Source organism: Erithacus rubecula (assembly GCF_903797595.1).
Source record: "Erithacus rubecula genome assembly, chromosome: 4".
In the NCBI taxonomy this organism is placed as follows: domain Eukaryota; kingdom Metazoa; phylum Chordata; class Aves; order Passeriformes; family Muscicapidae; genus Erithacus; species Erithacus rubecula.
Genome location: NC_136686.1, coordinates 50,004,111 through 50,023,659, shown reverse-complemented (window position 1 = coordinate 50,023,659; position 19,549 = coordinate 50,004,111). Strand labels below are relative to the sequence as shown.

The 19,549-nt window shown below is 39.0% G+C and overlaps 1 protein-coding gene across 4 annotated transcripts in view; it reads right to left on the bottom strand.

Moving 5' to 3' along the window:
* Positions 1–19,549, bottom strand: part of PLXNB2 (plexin B2) — a 250,109-nt gene that overhangs the window by 62,227 nt on the left and 168,333 nt on the right. For all 4 annotated transcript variants that reach the window (XM_079305134.1, XM_079305133.1, XM_079305136.1 and 1 more), the window contains 9 exons: positions 15,881–16,991; positions 14,049–14,231; positions 12,767–12,889; positions 8,977–9,077; positions 6,741–6,867; positions 5,152–5,302; positions 2,546–2,660; positions 1,781–1,883; positions 1,215–1,316 (listed from right to left, as the gene is read on the bottom strand). In XM_079305134.1, coding sequence (XP_079161260.1) covers positions 1,215–1,316; positions 1,781–1,883; positions 2,546–2,660; positions 5,152–5,302; positions 6,741–6,867; positions 8,977–9,077; positions 12,767–12,889; positions 14,049–14,231; positions 15,881–16,991 — 2,116 coding nt within the window. The remainder of the gene's footprint in view (positions 1–1,214; positions 1,317–1,780; positions 1,884–2,545; positions 2,661–5,151; positions 5,303–6,740; positions 6,868–8,976; positions 9,078–12,766; positions 12,890–14,048; positions 14,232–15,880; positions 16,992–19,549) is intronic.

Genomic DNA, 19,549 nt, shown 5'->3' with positions numbered 1-19,549 from the left:
TTTAGGAAAGGTGTTGTGTGCCACATGTTGCAGACAGTCAGACATCCTACCAGGGACTAGTTGTGGCATTTTGGAGAACAGTGCAAATTCACCATTTTACTGTCTGCATATATTTTAAGGTCTTAAAACAAAAAATGTTTATTTTTGAACATATGTTTTAATAGCAGTTTCCATATATGTCTACAGCAGTGACACACATCACAGCCCTCACGGAGTGCTTATGGGTTGCTTTTTGCACTTCTCTGAATAGCCTTATTACATTGCAACTCTTCAGGCCTGTTGACCCTTTTCCATCCCTTGGCAGGAGTAGCAAAGGTGATAGAAGGAATATAGAAGCAATATAGTACTTCAATTTGAAAAGGGAAAGAAACAACCCACTCAAAAAGAAGAGCCTTCTTTCCCCTGATAGATGGCCAGTAGTTAAAGAAATCAATGCACTCCCAGTGCATCTATCATCAATTCACATTTACACAAAGACAACACAGAAACAAAGAATAGAAACTGATAACAATACTTGAGCTATCACCTAAAAATGGTCTTTAAGCCTCATTTTTATCCAACTAACAATAACATTTTATGCATTGTCTAGACTATAAAGTAATTAAAACCCTGGGGTCTATCTGACTTAGAAACTTTGTAATTTATTTTCTGGAAGCAAGTACTAGGAAAGAGAAGCCTTTGCTATGGGTGAGAAAATACCTGATCTTCTGGTTTGGTGGTCACATACACACACACACACAAAAGCAAAAGATTATTTTATCCAAACTTAGAAACATTTATGTCTGAGTGCATTTTGTGTTTGAAAGGTAAAAATTGAATTAAGCACACAGAGTGATGTCATTCTAGAAAAACAGCAACAAAACCCACCAAGTATTTAATTTAAAAAATATGTGAAACATTCCCAATTCCTACATCTCTTCTCATTTCATCACATGAAAAATAATTGTTCAGTGTTTTGATAGGTCCAACTTACATTCTTTAAAAATGCCCACTCCATTTTAGTAGTTAGAGTATTTTCTCCAGCTCTGATTCTCTCTAGGTGACGACTCTACCACAGTAACCAATCTTAAAGCAAACTTGAAGGTGTAGCTCTTTTCTTTCTTTAAATTAATAGCAGGATTTCTAAGGCACATGAACTAATGCTTTAGTTTAGAGGTCTGAATGCAGTTTAAGAGACATTCAAATGACAGCTAGCTTTGAATTAATCTGCTTACCTGGTAATAATCTAGATGTTTTCCCTCAAAATATACAGTTGTTTGGTACTCCATAGGTATTATTGAAGGGTCAGGGTTTAGAAACTGTGGGCATTCTTCCTCCTGGGGAAAGAAACATTTTATATGTTATTACAAATAAAAAGTCTTATCACAACAAGCTCCAATGGCCTTTGGACAATAGAATGATTGTTCTGAAGAACTTCATGCTTAAAATACAGTGACAGATTTGATTACACCCTTTCAAATTAGACATGCTAAAAATGACTGCAGCGTATGTCAAAGCTGCGGGTGATTATCTCTCCCTGCCTTCAAATCTCGTTCCTCCCATTGAAGCAAAATAGTAAAAGGCACAGAAATATCCTTTCAGGAGTTATTCAGTCTCATTGCCCCGCCTCAATCACACCCTTAAATTCCCACCCCCACACTGTCACAAAAAAACACCTCCTGGAGTTAACTTTAGAATCATTTTCAAATCTCTAATTCAACCAACTGATATGAGAGATCTGGCAAACAAAATACCGAAGTGTTCTAATAAAAAACCTGATAACCTTATTTTTAAATATTACCATATTTTGTTTAATCACATCTTGTACTGAAGAGGACTCTTCACAGATGTGTCTCTTCCAGTCCCACTGGCAATTCCATCTATTGCTTGCACAGGAATAGCATCTACAAATATATCATGGTAGTCATGATAAATTGTCAGGCTTTTTCCCCCCACTAACAAGAAAAGTAAAGAAAATTCCATATTTATTCATGGTGGGTAGATGAGTCTGTTAGAGTGTCCTTACTATATTAAGCTCAAGAACAGTTCAAGAACCCCAAAGAGCTATTTTATCCCTTAAATAAATATTTTAGCAAGGATCAGAAAACCATAGCATTTGCAAAAACTTTGAGATCAAGTCTGAGAGAACTGGAAGTGATTTTGCTCAGCCTTCATAGATGAGGATGAATAAAGGCTTTGGGCTGGATGCCCCTGCACTATTTGAATGCACTGCAACCCCGAAGTACCAAAATACTGTTGTTACAAGGGACAAGTAGGCACACAGATGTCCATGTTGCTCACCTGCAGACACATTAGCAGCTACAGAAATGGCAACATGATGAACTGGCCTTAATTATATGTACCATGAATATTTCTATTCCATGCTTTATGTTGTTGGCTCCCCAGGTGCCCTTCAACCATTTTTTAAACTCCAGTAAAATGTAAGAAAAAGGATTTGGATGCTGGCAAATTTTGAGTGCCAAAGACTTAATTATGAAATGATTGAGTAATTCAGGTGCCAGTTACTTAACAGAGATCTAAATACTTATGAAGCTGAAATACTTACGGCTGATTTTCAATAAGATTCATTGCTTCTTCACAGTCATAAAAAGGGTAAGTATGTGATGCAAAAAAAATCTTGTTCTTTTCAAAGGTTAACTGAAGTGGAACTGAAACATGATCTATCACAAAAGAAAAAAAATTATCCAAGTGGTTGTTAAATTCTTCAGCTGTTGAGCTGAATGATACAATGATAACATTTTTATTATTTTACAGGACATAAGCAAATATTTAACTATGCTGTTGACACTCTGGATCTCATGACTTTCAGTTGTAAGTTCTGTTTTTTCTTTTTAAGCTTTACAAAATTTTTCAGCACACGGTTCTCAGAAGAAAAGCAGAGAGAAAAAATGAAAGAAGCAAAATTAAAGAATAGCTTTGTTTCATGGAAGTGTTTTTCAGTGGTGCTATCATCATACTAGAATTTTAAAGAGTCTAGAAGAACAAGGAAAACTGAGTAAGGGTATAATTGAACACAGATGAAAACTGGCACAAGAACAGTCATTTTAAATAAAACATTTTCTTAAATATGAATATGTCTGCATGCAAAATTACGTCTTTCATTTGTGAATTAAAAACGTTGTTATGTGAATTCAAGCAAATGATCTTTGTGGTTAATGCCCAACAGTGCCTACAATAGTTACCACAGGCACTTGAGAGCTTCAGTTTGCCAAACACGATTTCTCCACAAATGTACTTTTTGTCCAGTTTATTACTAAAGAGTGAAACTGTTTGAAATATCTTTTGCAGAAATCATTAAGCCCTTATGACAAGCTATTTCACAAGCTATTGAGCAATTTCAAACTCTGCTTTCCTTGAACAGGTTCTTGGAAGACCATCAGCTGCTTGGCTGGAAGTTACCTCTGTCTGCACTGGGTCCCCTTGAACATTTCAGACTCACAGGAATGACAGGGGATTTCTAGGCATCCTGCCTAGAAATTCCTTTTGGAACCAAGCAACAACAGCCACAGTAACCCAGACTTTTCCAACATCAGCAGGACTTCTTAACAGCAACTGTGTGGCTCAGGACTGCCAGGAACATACAAATACCATGCATACAAAGATCTTAAGGGCAGGTGTCAAAAGGATGAGGACCAGACTCTGTTCAGATAGAGCAAGGAAACAAACTGAGACACAGGAGTGTCCATCTTAATAGGAAGACAAACTTTACTTTGAGGATGACAGAGCACTGGAACAGGCTGCCCAGAGAGGTTGTAAAGTCTTCTCTGGAGACATTCAAAAACCACCTGGATGGGATGCTGTGCAATCTGCTTTAGGAAAACCTGCTTTAGCAGTGGGGTGACACTAGGTAACCTCCCCAGGTCCCTTCCACCCCTAAAACTTCTGTGGCTCTGTCAATGCTTGTAGCTGCCTGCCTTCTCCTGGTGTCTGCTGAGGTTCTGAACACCCTAATATTACTTTTGAACATCCTTTCAGATGTGCAACCAGCTCAGAGTCACATAATTTCTAGATTAGTCGTTTATTCTAATGCTTTCTCTGACAGGTTTCTAGTCTTACATTTAATGCTGGATGACATCAAAATAATCACATTTATCAAGCCCACTGCTTTATGTCCTGCTTTACCAAATATATAGGGAATGTGAATTGGCACTAAATAGCAGAGCACTGCTTTAACACTTAGCAGAATGTGATACCATGACATACTCCAGCTAGTGTAAAATTCAATGAGATTTTAATGTAATGACTCTCCTTGTAACTAAAATTAAAATTTTACCTGTTTCAGCCTTAAGAGAATTGAAACTTATCTTTAAAAAATGCTCCCAAGTACCACTTTGACAGTTCATGACTGTTATAATATAACATATAAAAGACTTATCCTCAGGGGTATATCTGCAAGCTGTAAGACCACATGTTTTTTGCTTGTAATTTCTCCTCAGATTTTTAAACTTGATGCATAATAAGCAGTGTTGTGTAACGAGTTTCATTCCATGTGTTTATGCATCAAGATATATGAATTAAAGCTTGAACAAAGCACTGTCTAGGAAATTGCACAGAATTATAGCTGGCAACAGACCTTAGCCCTATAATCAGTGGTTCAGAACAATGATGTAGTCTTTAATTATATGATGAAGTATTTTTCCATCAGGCTAACGGCTGCAGAAGTTGGAGGACACACAGAAGAAGAGGCAGAAGGCTACATGCTAGAAAGGATAGCCTTGTAACACAAACTAGAAAAAAAGTCACTGAACTACTGTTGACTGGAGCAAAACTAAGAAGTCAGACATGATTTCCTTCATAGCAGAAGAAGGTATAAATCTCTTCTGCCCCCAGAAGTCAGAGTGCTTAGGCTTAGATTAGAGTAACTGGTTTTTGTCTCTTTGGGACACAGAATAGCACCTCTCAGACTCCATGTCTGTCTCCAAGCTGCTGTTTCAGGTTCCCAGCAGAAACACTGGGAATGACACAGCTTGTAACTGTATCAACAGAAAAAGTCTGAGCAAATTGGCAGGTCAGCAACAGACTATTTGGGGGAAAGGACTGGAATAGGAAAAAACCCACCTTGCAGGCACCTCATACAAGAGCATAACATTAGAAACAGCAGTCTGTGTTATTTTCTCTTACTATCCATCTAGGGCAGCAGTATTTCTTTACCTTGATGTTTTGGTGTTGGAGGAATTATATCAGGAGGATCACAGATAATAACCCCTTCTTTCAACTGAGCAGAATGCACTGTTTCACCAAAGGTACAGGAAATCTTGTCACTCTCAGTCAAAGTTGGCAGTGGACTTACAGTCAGTTCCACCTGGAAACAAAATATTAAAAGGGTAAAATATTTGGAAGAAATGAACTAAAACCCAGTAAGACTTGGAAATTTTCAATTTCAAAAGTGATATTTTGGTTAGCATCACAGAACCTGGCTCTCCATTTGAATTTTTACTTCTTCCCATCTGTAATCTTTCCTACTTGAACCTCTATCAATTTTTCCAGGCTGGGTCTTTGTTGAATTAGACTGATACAAAAACCTCTTGTCCTGTCAATGCATTAGATCAGAACCAAATTGTCCATACAGAGATACCCCAAACCATTTATTCTTGTCCTCAGCATACAGTTTGGCAACAGTTAACAGAATGGTTAACACCTAAACCTCAAAAAAAAAAAAAGTTAATATTACATTAACGTTAGGTGTGCTTAGTGAATAATGAAATCAGAGCTGGATAGGCTGGAAATGGTGGAATTTGAAAGGGATGAACAGAAGCAAGACTCCATGCAAATGCAAAAAATCCAACACTGAAAGAGGACTTCTGAATTGTTGTGAGACCTTAGCTTCCTCAAAGAAAGAGAGCACTTGAGAAACTAAAAGCAAAATAAGATGAAAACTTAACAAGGAAAGAGAAAACAATTCAGCTGAAATTTGGGATGCTGTTCTTGACTTAATGTTTCAAGTGTGCTAATTATGCAGTTAAACTTTTTCCATTTTGCATTGCAGTAGAAAAGACAATTATCCCTTTCTCAGTGAAACCAGTTATACTGTACTAATATTTTATTCAACATAGAAATGGCTTTAACAAAATGTTGTTTACATCATTGAGTAATGGAACTGAAGTGACCTAAAAGAAAGTTTTTAATTTCTGATTAAGAGGAATTAAAAGCAGCTTTATTGATTTGATCTGCTGAACACCCCTGGGAAGCACTGTCTGCATTGGCATGCTCCATTTGGAATTAGAGTAAGCTATGATACCCTGATCACACTCCAAAACCTCAGTTTTGCAGTTTTATTGCCACAGAGTCATTTTGCATGCTGAATTTACCTTCTCCATGTACCCAGACAGACTTCACTGTGTAGGCAAATCCACTGCTGATTTTAAAGCAACAGCTTATGGCTTCACTGCTTACTTAAGTTCATGCTCAAGTAAGCTGAAAGGGCAACATGAAATCTCCCCTACCAATTACTTTTTATGGGTTATGCAACATTGTGCAACACTTTCATAATACTCAGGTAAGTATGAGTGCTTTACCATCCATGCTAGTGCATCACTTTGGTTTGCAGAAGTCAAAAACATGAACTCTACCTGCAAGAACAGCAGGCAAGAAAATGCACCATGAGAAATGGTGATTGAGGTACAAAAGCAGTCTCCTATTCCTAGTCCCCACTGTGCATAAAGAAATGCAGATATTCATCTTTCTGGTAGTCACATCAATGTGCTTAAACAATATTTAGGGAAAGCATTTTCCTGTCATACCTTAGCAGGAGCTCTGCGACTCATATTTAGAGGGTCTGCACTAATGATAGTCACACATGTGCCACTTGGACTCCACAGCCAGTGGTTCTCCATATCAGCTGCTCCACAGTCTGCCTTCTTTGTGCACCTGAAAAAAAATGGAACAAAACCCAAAGTAGTATTATTAGCTGGAATCTGCTTTCTCTGAACTACACAACAAATTCATGAGTAGAGACTGAAATTACAACACAGGATAACTACAGATTTGCTTCAATATTAACTAGTTGGTTTGCTTTAGATATTTTTTTACAGAGGAAGTGGTGTAATTACAATTGATGGCATGACATGTCAAAAGCAAAGGCCTATACTATTTTGGACAGCACCTTGAATTAGACAACCCCAGTCCATACAGAGACAGTGATAGCACAGAAACCATGGAGAATGGAGTCACCTGAAATCAAGCTGATAATCTTCATTGCAATACATAACAACACCCTGGATGAGAGGGCATAGACTGTTGTTTTTCTGCAGGTCAAGTGGCAGACACCTATGTGCTGCCACTGATCAGACACAACACTCAAGAGAGCAAGATGCATCAGAGAAGTATTGCTGGGGGCAAACAGCCTGTGGAGAACTTCTGTGTAACCCCAGCCCCAGAAATGCTATTTTGTAGGGAATGTTTTCATTAACTCTTGTCACTATTTAAGACCTCTCCCTGCCGAGGCAGTGTTGCAGTTGTGCAGCCTCACCAAAAACACTGAAGGTTTTCCCAGCTCAAGCACAGGAAGAAATGCTGCAGTACAGAAGCTGCATGTGGCTACAAAAGATTGTTGAGGTGGGGACAATCTTGTATTCTTTCCATTCTGTGCAAAGTTTAAGAGAAAATGGTGTAAGATATCCATCTGCTGTAGCAGAAAGTTGCCTATTAACTCATCAGGGGCTTTAACACAGTGCAGCTGTTGCACAGCTCTGTCAAACCTCCTTTAAACAAATAATTTACATACAGAGTCAACATTCACATAACATATCCCTAAACACACTACTAAGTGCTGTGTGTGATCATAAGACAGAAATGAAACTTAGAAATGAAGCACATTTTTTCTCCCCTTTGGAAATAAATAAATGTGAAAATTCATGTTTGCCTGTTCTCAGAAACCATTAATATTTTGAGATATTGAGGTCAGTGGTCATATCAGAAACCTGAAGGGAAATCTAAGGAAAATTGCCTTTTTTATGATATATGCCAAAACCTTCAACTCCCAGCAGCCCAGGAGGAGTTTGAGGTTACATTCCATATTCTCAGGTTTCATCCACAGCAACTGAAACCCCAGGCTGAAAGAGTTACAGTATATTACATAAACCTGCACAGACCACATAAGTTTCTCTGCAGTGCTCCATATTATGCTACATCAGGCTGATAGGTAACCTAATGCGATAGTTCACATTTTCAGGCAGGAAACAAGAAGCCTGAAATTCATCTGCATATTATAATTAAACAGCCCCTTTGTTCCAGCAGCAAGAAGTTAGAATCATGAATTCCCAACCACTCATGCCAAGGGGTTAATTAACTTAGTAGTCAAAAAGAGAACTGCAGGACTGCTCTTCCCTCTCGGCACTCCAATCAATGCAGAGTGTAAAGAAGAGACATTGCAGGGCTGTTCAGTGCTGTCCTAGTTTACATGTGCTTGAATATTCATTTGGTGAAGCTCTGCAGATAGTCAGCAAAACCTGCTTTCTGCTGTCCTACAGGCAGGTGAGGGTTCCCTGTAGCTACACATCTCGATAGATTATGTTTCTATAAAACCAGTATTTGAGCTATACACTCTATTTTAGGCATGGAACAGTTTTTTCTTTTATGTTCTTTTTTACACTTTCCTGATGTACTTAAAATACATGCTATAATTTCTGAATTTGAAATAGGGAGCTTTTTATTTTTATTTTCTGGGAGAACATGCGACTGTACAGTTGAAAGAGTGATAAAACATACAGTTAGAAGAGGTATAATCATTCTCAGGATCAGCAGAAAAGTATATATTTTCCCAAACTAATCAAATCTGAAGGAGTCAACGGGGACTTTTTTGTGTGCACAGAATATTGATATCAATGTCTGCGTGACAAAATTAAATGACTGTCAGGAGCAGAAGGCTGAGCACGAGGAGCTGGGATCACCATGCCAAGCACCAAGCAGTCACCTGGAGCACACATAAAAACTTGAGCAGTTGCACTGCCTGCACTGGAGCACACCTGGAGCACTCACCTGCCCTCCCTGACACACCAGCCACAGTATGGATCCCTGGCTTGGGCACACTTCTCACAGTCTGAGTATTTGTGGCAGTCCTGCACAGGCAGTCGGTACACCTGGAAAAACAAAGGCAAGGCAAACCTAACAACTGAAGACAGCATAAGGAGATGGAAACATTTGTGGACTTAGCTGTACAGCATCATAGCCTGTGGCAGCTGAATTATTACACTCAGAGCACAGCATGATTTTAATAAAATATGTATAAAATCAGTCTGTTCTTTTCCCTCTTAACAAAGTCTAAATTCATATACTTTTTTCTGCTTTTTTTCCCCACTCCAATATTATCCAATCTGTCTTCAAAGTAATGTAGGACACTGTTATAATCAAGAATTATGAGCAAGTCTTACAAAAATTGAGCTTTTCAGTTCCTCTAGTTATATTACTTGTGGAAATCTGCACCTCAGGATAGAAACTGCATCAGTGATGCTCTGAATTCAAGAAACAGCTACTGCAGGGTGGGTACTTTCAAAAGGCTAACTTGCTACTGCCTAGATAATTTTTTAAAAAGAATATTCTCCCCTCCCTGTCACTACTATGGAGGTGAAATTGTTTGGAAATGCACTTCCAGCCAGAAGGCATTTCAGAAAGTCTGCAAGCATGAGAGAGTCAGGGTGCTTCCCCATGCATAACCTTCCACCATGGAATAGATTCACTAAATAAAATGGAAATAATTATGACAGGAAGCAGCAGGGAAAAGAACATCATCTCATGTCTCATTCTCCCAGGAAATATACAGCTTCTGGTTTTGATTTCCTTTGGTGCAGAGAATAAACAACCTTTTCTTTGGCTCACAGAGAGAAGAGCCATTCCTTTGAGCTGTGTTGCTGCAGTGATGCAAGAGGAAAACAGGACATACATCTTCTAGTTTATGACTACATTTTACTTTTAAAGAGCACAAAAAGTATAGAAACAAACTCTGAGATGTGAGCTTTTTATAGTCTCATTTTAATATAATGCCAGTCTCATCTCACTGGAAATTATCAAGTTACTTTGTCAGTCTGAGTTTGGCATTTTCTTCATATTCGGAGAGTTAAAGAAAATGAGTCAGTAAAGGAAAATATCATTATTGTGCATTTTTCTTGCATTTATTAATACAGGACTTTACCTTTCCATCATTCTCTGTCACTAGCTAGTACTCATAAGTAATTTAATACCCAGTGAATGATTTTTCTTTTTAGTGACAAAATATTTGTTTCACAATTCTGGCAGGCATGAACAAGTCCTAGAGTCTCTGCAAGTTTTGTGTGACCTTAATGACTAAAATAACCATGAAACCAAAACCAAACCCAAAAACCCAGCTCCTTTAACAGCCAATTTTAAAATGCAAATAAATTAATTTTAGAGCTTTTCGAGTTGGCTCTCTAAATAAAAAAGTTTTAAAAACTAGAACTAGCAAACAAGCTTGATCATGGTAAGTGATTGTCACAGACTTCTGCTTTACTCCAAGCACATTAAGTACCTTAAGGGATCTGGGGTCCTACCAGTGATGTACACTTGTAATGAACCAGCATGAGCAGCACAGGGATGCTAAGCTTCTTTCCAAGTCCCACAAGAAGGTGCAAGGTGTTTCTCCTGCTCACTATTCAAGCTTTAGCAGCAGAGGAGACTGCTGAAAGCATTTGCTCAAAACCCCCCCACTGCTATTGGCACCACAGCAGGAGCTGGGAGGAAAGAGGGGAGAAAGGTAAAAGGGGGAAGGAAGAATTTGAATTTCACTATGGATCCTAACCTCTGTATTGTTTTCCCTGTGTTTCTCTTGATCTGATTTCATTTTAAAGAAGCTGTCACCTACCACATCACCACTTCCACTTTGTTCAAGTGCTCACAGAGCCCAAGCAATTAATTTTCAAGTGCTGGGGCAGTCTGCATCTGTCAGGTAGCTCAGCAGTGTGCATGTCTGTCAGTGCAGCCAGTTGTCCTTTATTGTCCTTTATTGTTTACCTTTAACCATTAAAACTTACAAATCAGGGTTCTGATATCTCTATTCCCATAACCCACAGCCATGTTTAACCCAGAAGTACAATTCACCATTTATTCTTTCCCTCTCACTTATGTCACTTTGTTTCTCCCAGCTCCAAAGGCCTCCATTCTCCCCCTGTCTGTCTGCTTCTAAAAGTGGGTGGGACTGCTCACTGTAATTAACTCCTGGAGATGACAGTAATGCAATGCCATTACAGAGCTCCCAACTTCAGCTATTCATATTTAAGCTAAACAGGTTTTGTAAAGGAAAACTATTATTCACGTTATTCAGAAACTGCAGTGTCTACAAGAGCTGCTTGGAAAAGATTTAAGTAAAATCCTTTCTTCAGCAGAAATCTGCTGCGTTCTAAATTTAAATCTTTTGTAGTGATTGAATGAATTTTTTTTGTAGGTTCTCTGAAAAAAGTTGTCTGCCCTCTTTCTAAATTCCACCATTTCAAGCTGACTGTCACCAGAAAGCTTGTCTTCCTCCAAGGTTGATGCTATCCCTTATATTGCTCAGGTGCTATCCCTTACACGCTCAGCAGAACACACAGTAGCTGGGTGTGGACCTCAGGACTTTTACATAACATGCACCTTGTCAAATGGGGGATCAGGCCACCCAGAGTTTCGTGGACAATGTTGAAATTTGGAATTACATTCCAAATCTGAACAGAAGCCAAATGAAAAAAAAAAAAAAACAACCTCTCACACAAACAGTCATATTATTAAATGTCATATTTATGAAATGCTTTATCAGTCGTTTTTCTGGCATTTTTTCCAATGTTGTTTCTAGCATAAGAACCTCCAGCTAGGCTATAACATTCCTGCAGCAGGAATTTATAAATTTATATTAACCCTTTCATAAAACAGTCAGAAAACATTCTTTTTGCACTGTCTTCCCAATACTCTCCTTTCATGGCCCCCTCATTCTCCCTGTGTCAGTGGTGCGGAGCATTTCCCATGTTGCATCCCATGTCACTGGCAGGGCTGCAGATGGTCACAGCCTGTCACTCACCTTGTCCTGGAGAGCTGCTGAGCAAAGTGTTTGAGGCTGGCAGCTCCAGCCTCCACAAAGAAAAATGTCATAAGACAGTTACCTCTAGGGATCTCTGGCATCCCTCTTATTTCCTATTTGCTTTTTTCCCTCCCTTGTTTTACAGACCTCCATTGTGCCTTCACCTCACAGCAAAAAGAAGGGGTCTAGAAGAGATTGCCCATGCCTTTCCTAGTGAAGTTGGATTTTCTTGCTGTACCCAGCTCTAGCAGAAACTTGAATGGAAGTGTTTCCCAAATATATAATTCCCTCCATTGCTTCTTAGTTTTTGACACTGAGACACACAAAAGCTACCGGTGGTTTTACAGACGTGTCAGTGGGAGCACATCAGCCACCAGCACGTCAGTCCTGAAGTGCCCTTGAAAGGATCTGATGGCAGCTACAGCACCCACTGGTACCCCACACATCCCACACTGAGAGCCAGGGCTGCCTGACCATGAGGCATGCTGCAAAACATCTCCACTTTATCCCTCTCACAGACCCTGTATGACAGCTCCAGAGGGGAAATCACTTCCCATTCCAGTCACTAAGCACTACAGATATCACAGTTCTCCAAATCACAACAAGTCCATCAGCTTGGACTTGAGAAAGGTCTTCATACAAACAGAGTAGGGGGAGTCCCAAAAAATAGGGCAATTTCCAGAAACAACTGGAAAATGTATAAATCCCAGGTAAAGCTGCAGAGAAAGTGAAAGAAGCCAGGTGCTTATTGCCAGCAGGACATGTTACCTTGTCAGTGGTCATCACGTACAGATTTTCCTGGGTTTGATCAAGGACCAGGTCCTTCTTCACGGGTTTGTTTCGTTCGATAGTAAGAGAGCTGTACTCAGTTGCAGTGGATGACAGGAACACCTATTTTGTGGAAGAAAAAAGAAGGTGGTAATGCTGTCTTTTCCTCCACAAATATCATTATATCTGGCTACTGCTGCAAAATACAATGAAAATGTTTCTAAAAATATGTTAAGAACAAAAGGAGGACTAAGGTGAATCTTCAAGAAAGACATTGAGGTGCTGGAGAGCATTCAGAGAAGGACAACGGAGCTGGTGAAGGATCTGGAGTAAACATCTAATGAGGAGTGGCTGGGGGTGTTCAGCCTGGAGAAACAGACTTGGAGACACCTTAGTACTCTGCAACTACCCCAAGGAGACTGTAGTGAGGTGAGGGTTGGTCTCTTCTCACAAGCAAGCAAGAGGGAGAGAGGAAAAGGCCTCAATTTATGGCAGGGGAGGTTCAGATTATTCAGATATTCAGATATTGGGAAATATTTCTCCACAGGAAGGTTTGTAGAGCATTTGAACAGTCTGCCCAGGCAACTGGTTGACTGAAGGTGTTTAAAAGACCTTTAGATGTGTCACTTAGGGACACAGACTCATACAATCACTAAGGTTGGAAAATACCTCCAAGACCACAGAGTCCAAACACTAAACTGGCATCACCATGTTCACCACTACATCATGTCTCTAAGCACCACATCCACATGACTTACCATGTGGTTTGGTGGGACTTGAAAATGCTAGGTTTAAGGCTGGACATGGCCATCACTCTCCTTCAAGCAAAATAATGTGTTTGCAGTCTTGATATTTTAACACCACAAACATGTCAAGCCTTGAGCACCACATGACCAGAATTTATCAGAGCTTCAGCTTGGGCTTTGTATTGTCGCCTCTATTCACTGAATGGCCAGAATGACTACAAAATGAAAAGTTGCTCTCAAACCAGTATGAGCTTGAATAGAGATAAGGCTAAAGCTGTTGTTAGATTACCTAAGGCTGTTTATATAAAGCTCTCAGTAGGTATGTAATCCTTTGGGAAAAGTGTCATTCAGACAATGCTAATTCAATCTGTGTATCAGATAGCTGAGGTACGTCAGAAGTAACCCGTTTTTCTTTGAGATGAAAAATACCAAGCTCCAAGAGAATTTGCTCCTAGTATGAGATCTTATAAATCCCATCTTGACTTTTAGTTCATAACCTTTTAAATACCTCCCAGTCTTTAAATCCAGTTTGTTACCTTAAGAATTTTACCATCCGACGTTCCCAGAAAGGCCACGGTGTGCCCGTTCTCCACAGCCACAGTGACAGCTGTGAGATTCATCCCTTCTTTCTGCAGCACTGGCTTCTCTATCACACCATTCCTGCTTCCCAAAAGGTATGGCAAGTGTTCCGAGCCACAGGGGAAATTTTTGCTTGCATTCTAATAAGGAATAGCAATACAGAGCGATGTTAAACATTCAGATCACTAATTCCTAGCCAAGAATGAAGCGCAGCCCTGGTACTAGACGATATAACACCCCTCAGACACTCAAGAGTAGGGAGAGAGAAATAGATTGTCTGGGCATTTGCCCCCAGCCAACAGGCAGTAAATTAGACAGCAGCCTGCTAATTGAGAGCTGCTGCCATGCTTTCACTTTCCAGGAGACACAGGGAGAGATTTTTTTTTGTTTTTGTTTCATATCGCAGCAGTTTAAAAATTAACCAGTTGGTTTAATTAAAATGAACATGTCATAGAGACTGGTTTAACCAACTTCACCTTGAAGACTGCTTTTTTAATTGCTGTTTTGTTTCTTACTTTGCTGCAATCCATTAAAAAGCAACTCCCTGGCAACTGTTTCATGAACTTCAACACATTCCATCTTCACTACGCTTTAATCCTGAGCTGCAGCAAGAGCTACCAGAAGGAAGTTCATTCACACCTTGTCTTTCCTGCTATATTTGGTAACCAAACTATCTTTCTGACCTGAAATCCACACTTTCTTTTTATCAGGAGCCACGGCCACTCGTCACATTCAGGATTTCTGTGTTTGATGCTCACCCCATATGCAGGGTACTGCAGCAAGTAACACTGGTGGTTCGAAGCAAAATGTGTAATTTTGACTCATCAGCACTAGTGACTTACTGCATGGGAGATGGCTTCAGTCTCACAAGATGAAGAGTTATGGGTCAATACCAAAAAAGCTATTTCCATGCCCCATCTCTTCAGCTGTTCACTTCTCTCCCTGGACTATAGCACACCACTTCTCAAGTTATGCTCAAACAGCTGCTTATGCAAGTGTGTACCTTGCTCAGGCTGGGAAATTAAGACATCCTCCTAAAAGCTGGCTGAGTTATTTTTAAGATGATTCAATTTCTCAACCCAATTTAGGGTTGGCTGCAGTAATGAAAGAGTGGCATGCACAAGTGGGGCACAGGAATAGAGTGATGTGGGCAAAACAATCATAAAGCCAACAGAGATGCTGAAAATTGCCTCTTAGAGACAGTCATAGATTGAAGAACAGTAACTGAACCAGCACCTTATAGTCAAGGTAATGACAGGTCATAAAAGATGGCTATTGTGCTATACAAGTATTTTGAGCCGCATCAAAATATGAACACCACCTGAATACAAGAAACAGTTGTCTAGCAATACAAGTGAGAAAAAAAGTTGAATTACAGCTACCATCTAAAAGACTCTTAATACCATTTAAGAGCATCATAAATACATTGACTGAAATTACAATTGTCTACTGTGATCACCCAGAAGCTGATAATGGGTGTAAAAAATTCCTGCATTTGACTCAGTAACTCCTACACCAGAAGGAACCCTTTAAAATAAATGCACTTGGGAAAGCAACACTTATCTTGGAGAAAACCTCAAATCCTTCTCAAGAGACTCAAAATTTTGTCATTTCTTACTTGACCTGGTCCACAACCCCTCTAGCCACATTGCATTTCTATAGTGAATCCATCTGGTTTTCAGTCACCTTAATATAGTTTAGCTCAAAGCCACCCTAAAACATGTATTTGTACATTTTCCACAAACTCTAACACAGATTCTAAAACCAATATTTATATAATTCATATTACCAGTCCATGTAATGCACACGGGTTTTCTGCTGAAAAAAGTTTGTAAAATGAGCTGGTATTCTTTTTAGTGTAGCAATCATTCCGGTTTTTTTCCATCTTTTCATTGATCTGACGCAAGGAAAACACACACATGGCAGATTTTAGAGAGTTGTCATCTTTGTTCACTTTGCTGAAGAGTGCAAGAAGAACTTTGTCATCTGAGGGAGAATCTGCAGGTTGTCCCTGCTGAGCTATGCTCTCAGCCAGCTCTTTTCCAGGGGCAGTGACGAAAGCAGCATGACAGTGGTCATAGGCACCATCATCATCTTTGCAGCCCAAGTCCATTTCAAAGTAGGAATAATAATGGGCATCATCTTTGCACAGACGCGCAATCAGTGTGCGGTTGTTGACAGGCTGTTTCTCTTGTTGATTAAAAATAAAATAAACGTAATTTTTATCCTCAAAAACTGCCACAAATTGTTGTGTGCTTGATGAGTGATAAGCTGACTTAACAGCTGCTGAGTCTGTATACATTTCAAAAATGTCTTTTCCATCCCTGGCGTAAAGCTGCCGAGTGCTGATTATGATCCCATTGTCATTTGGTCCATTCCCTTTCCCAACAAACAGCACTTGGTCATTATTCAAGGAAGTGATCAATCCCACAGTTGATACATTCTCATCATTGCTTGCTACAAAGGACTTTTCTCCACTACTGTCTACGTAGTACTTCTCATCACTAATGTTTTGTAGATCTCTGATGGCACAGATTCCCTTAAAAAGGCTCCCACATACCACAGTTGTATTATCTGCCTTGTTCAGCAACAGTAATTTGTTATAATTGTCCGTCAGTACGGCCTCTTTACATTGATTTTCATCAATGGGAGGTGTGCATTTTTTGTTGTCCTTTCTTGGACCTGTTTCTACAGATCTTATTACTTCCAGGTTTTCTGTAAGCTGATACAGTGCATTTACCACTCCCAAATAGATTATCCCAGTGTCATTATCCACTGTCAGATGATTTAGCTCTGTAGCACTCTGAAAAAATTTCAGTTCCTCATTTCTGGATAAGGTGATGCAAAAACAGCTCAAAATGGTCAGTGTCCAGATCCATAAAGCCATTTCTATGTAGTACCTAAAAAGGGAAAGAAAATAATAACATGAAGCATATAGAAAAATACAATTTACACAAAACTGAGAAATGTGGAAGTTTTTCATTACTAAAATACACTTATCCTTGTGCAGGTGTAGACAGCATGAAGATTATGGAAAGCCTCGAATCCTGTTAATTGTCTAGCAATTTAATCGGTTGGGGAAGGATTTAACAAGGTCATATATCTAAATGATGATCATATAACCAATTAGATAATCAATTATGTGCTAAAGCACAATGAGAACAGCCAATTTGAAACAATATGGAGGGACAAAATGTGGTAGCATTTGTCCAGACAGTATCACACTGTGTCAATTATTTACTGCTGAAATATTTAAAATAATTTGGAGAATCACAATTTCAGGAAGCTCCTCCTTAAGAGGTGGTGGGGGTGGAATTTACATAAAAGTGTTTGAAACATTTGGTATTGTGAACTTTCCCCAGAAAGGAAAAAACCTTCCACTGAGTACAAGCACACCTGTATCTGGGTGCTGATGGTTTTTGAGAAGGCATTACATTAATCCTTCATCAATGTGGAGCCAGAAGATGTAGACCTCTTCATATCCAACATTGCCTGTGACAATTTGGTATGCATTAAGGTCCAACACTTCATTCACTAGAGCACTGCAACTTAATAGTTCCAAATCTGTTTTAGGAACATCACTTAAAGTTTTTTTTTGGGGTTATGATTGTTAACTTTTTATTTTAAAATTCCTTTCTTTCAGAATTGTTAGTTCCCAAGCAGATACTGCCTGGCTGTTTGGAATTAGAGAAAAAACCTTCTGAAATTTGTAAGCAGGGGTCTAATTTTAGTCTGAAGTATTAAATGAGGAGACTCAGCTGGCTTCCTAAGGCCTGAACATCTTGCTAATGTTTTCTCAAAGTGTTTAGTTCTGAGAGCAAAATCAAAAGGTGGTATATTGGACACATTGATATTAGGGGGAAAAGATGAATACTGTTTGGAGTAAGATCAAATATAATCCACCATACTTTAATTTTCAAAGTCAGCCATGGGATTCTTTAATCTGATGAGGAAAAAACCTGTACATTTACAGGGAATGTCAAGTGAAATCTGAAAATATCTGGAGTCTAAATAGAAAGGAAACAAAAACACAGGAAAGACAAGAGAAACATAGGAGCATTTAACAAAGCAATCTAACAGGCAACAGTCTCATAGAAGGAGTAAAAGAGCATGAAATGCCAAAACCAGAAACCAAAAATATAAAACTTTAAAAAATTATAATAAAGGAACCATGTTCTTTTGTCACCTATTACTTCTGTTTTGGCAAGAGCAATAGACTCTGGTGGGACGTGAAAGAGAATGGCTGAATCATCATTTAACTGGATAACTAGGACTAAAAGTTAACAATCTGCACATAAACATTCGAACAGGGAAGGAAGGACTTTTGCTGTGAGCATCAGCCATCTGTGAGTTCCCAAACCACCTCAGCACTGCCAGCAATGCATAAAGACAATGCCTCCAGTATTTGAGTGTGTTTTGCTCCTCTATGGAGAAAATACATGTGCAATGGTGAAAACAACTGTCCTAAAATCAGAGTGAACTGAACTTCTAAATCCCCCAAAACCCACTAAATGTAACTCAGGATAAATAAAATACTAACTTCAATCTTGTTTTGGAGAAGCTCCTATCATGTACCAAACTGAGTAGCTATCTACAGAATGATGCCAAAGACAAGAGAGCACATCACCAGCAGCACCAACTGGACTTCCTAATGATAGATTGAGCTCCTATGACAGTCACCAAGAAAAGGCTAAGCATTATAACTTGTTCTCCAGACACACAGACTTTAGTACATGTTTTGCAATGCAATGAAGTGTTGGATCTTTTACAACAATTGACCTGCTCTAAGGAACCCAGAATTCTTCTGAATTCTTCTCTTCTTTTTCACACTTCCCAAGGACTTCAATTTTCAGCTTTGATCCTACCTTACTTCTCCATTGCTAAATGACATGTGGTAATGCTTGTCATCTAGTTTCAAATATTATCCCTTACAGCTATCTGCAATGAAATAAAAAAACAGCTTGACACACTACTGCAGTGTTGTTTCATATCAGTTTTATCATTCTATTGTCTATTGCACAAGGATCAAATGCAGAATTGAGATTCATTTGTTTCTGCTTTTCTCACAAGGTAATTATTTTTAGATTATTATAATCTCTGCTCTCAGTCAAAGAAACCCCCATAAATAGCTCTAATTACAAAATATGTCTTAAATGAATAGAAAATAATTAGTCGTACCTTAATTTTTGTACTCAGTTCACCTCCACGTTCCGTATTTCAGTGGATTGAAAAACCCCATTTTGTCCATTGATGGCACCCAGGACACAAAGGCTGCATTTGCAATACTTTGCCCCAGAAGAACAAAGAGCCTTGCTGGTTCATGCCACAGCCAGAATTTAAGAAAAAGTACATTTTGTATGTCTAAACAAGTCTCTTAGAGAAGTAATTAATTCTCTGTATAAAAATAGGCAATGCTTCCTCCCTACTATTTTCTATCTTGTTTACTTATAAAATTATT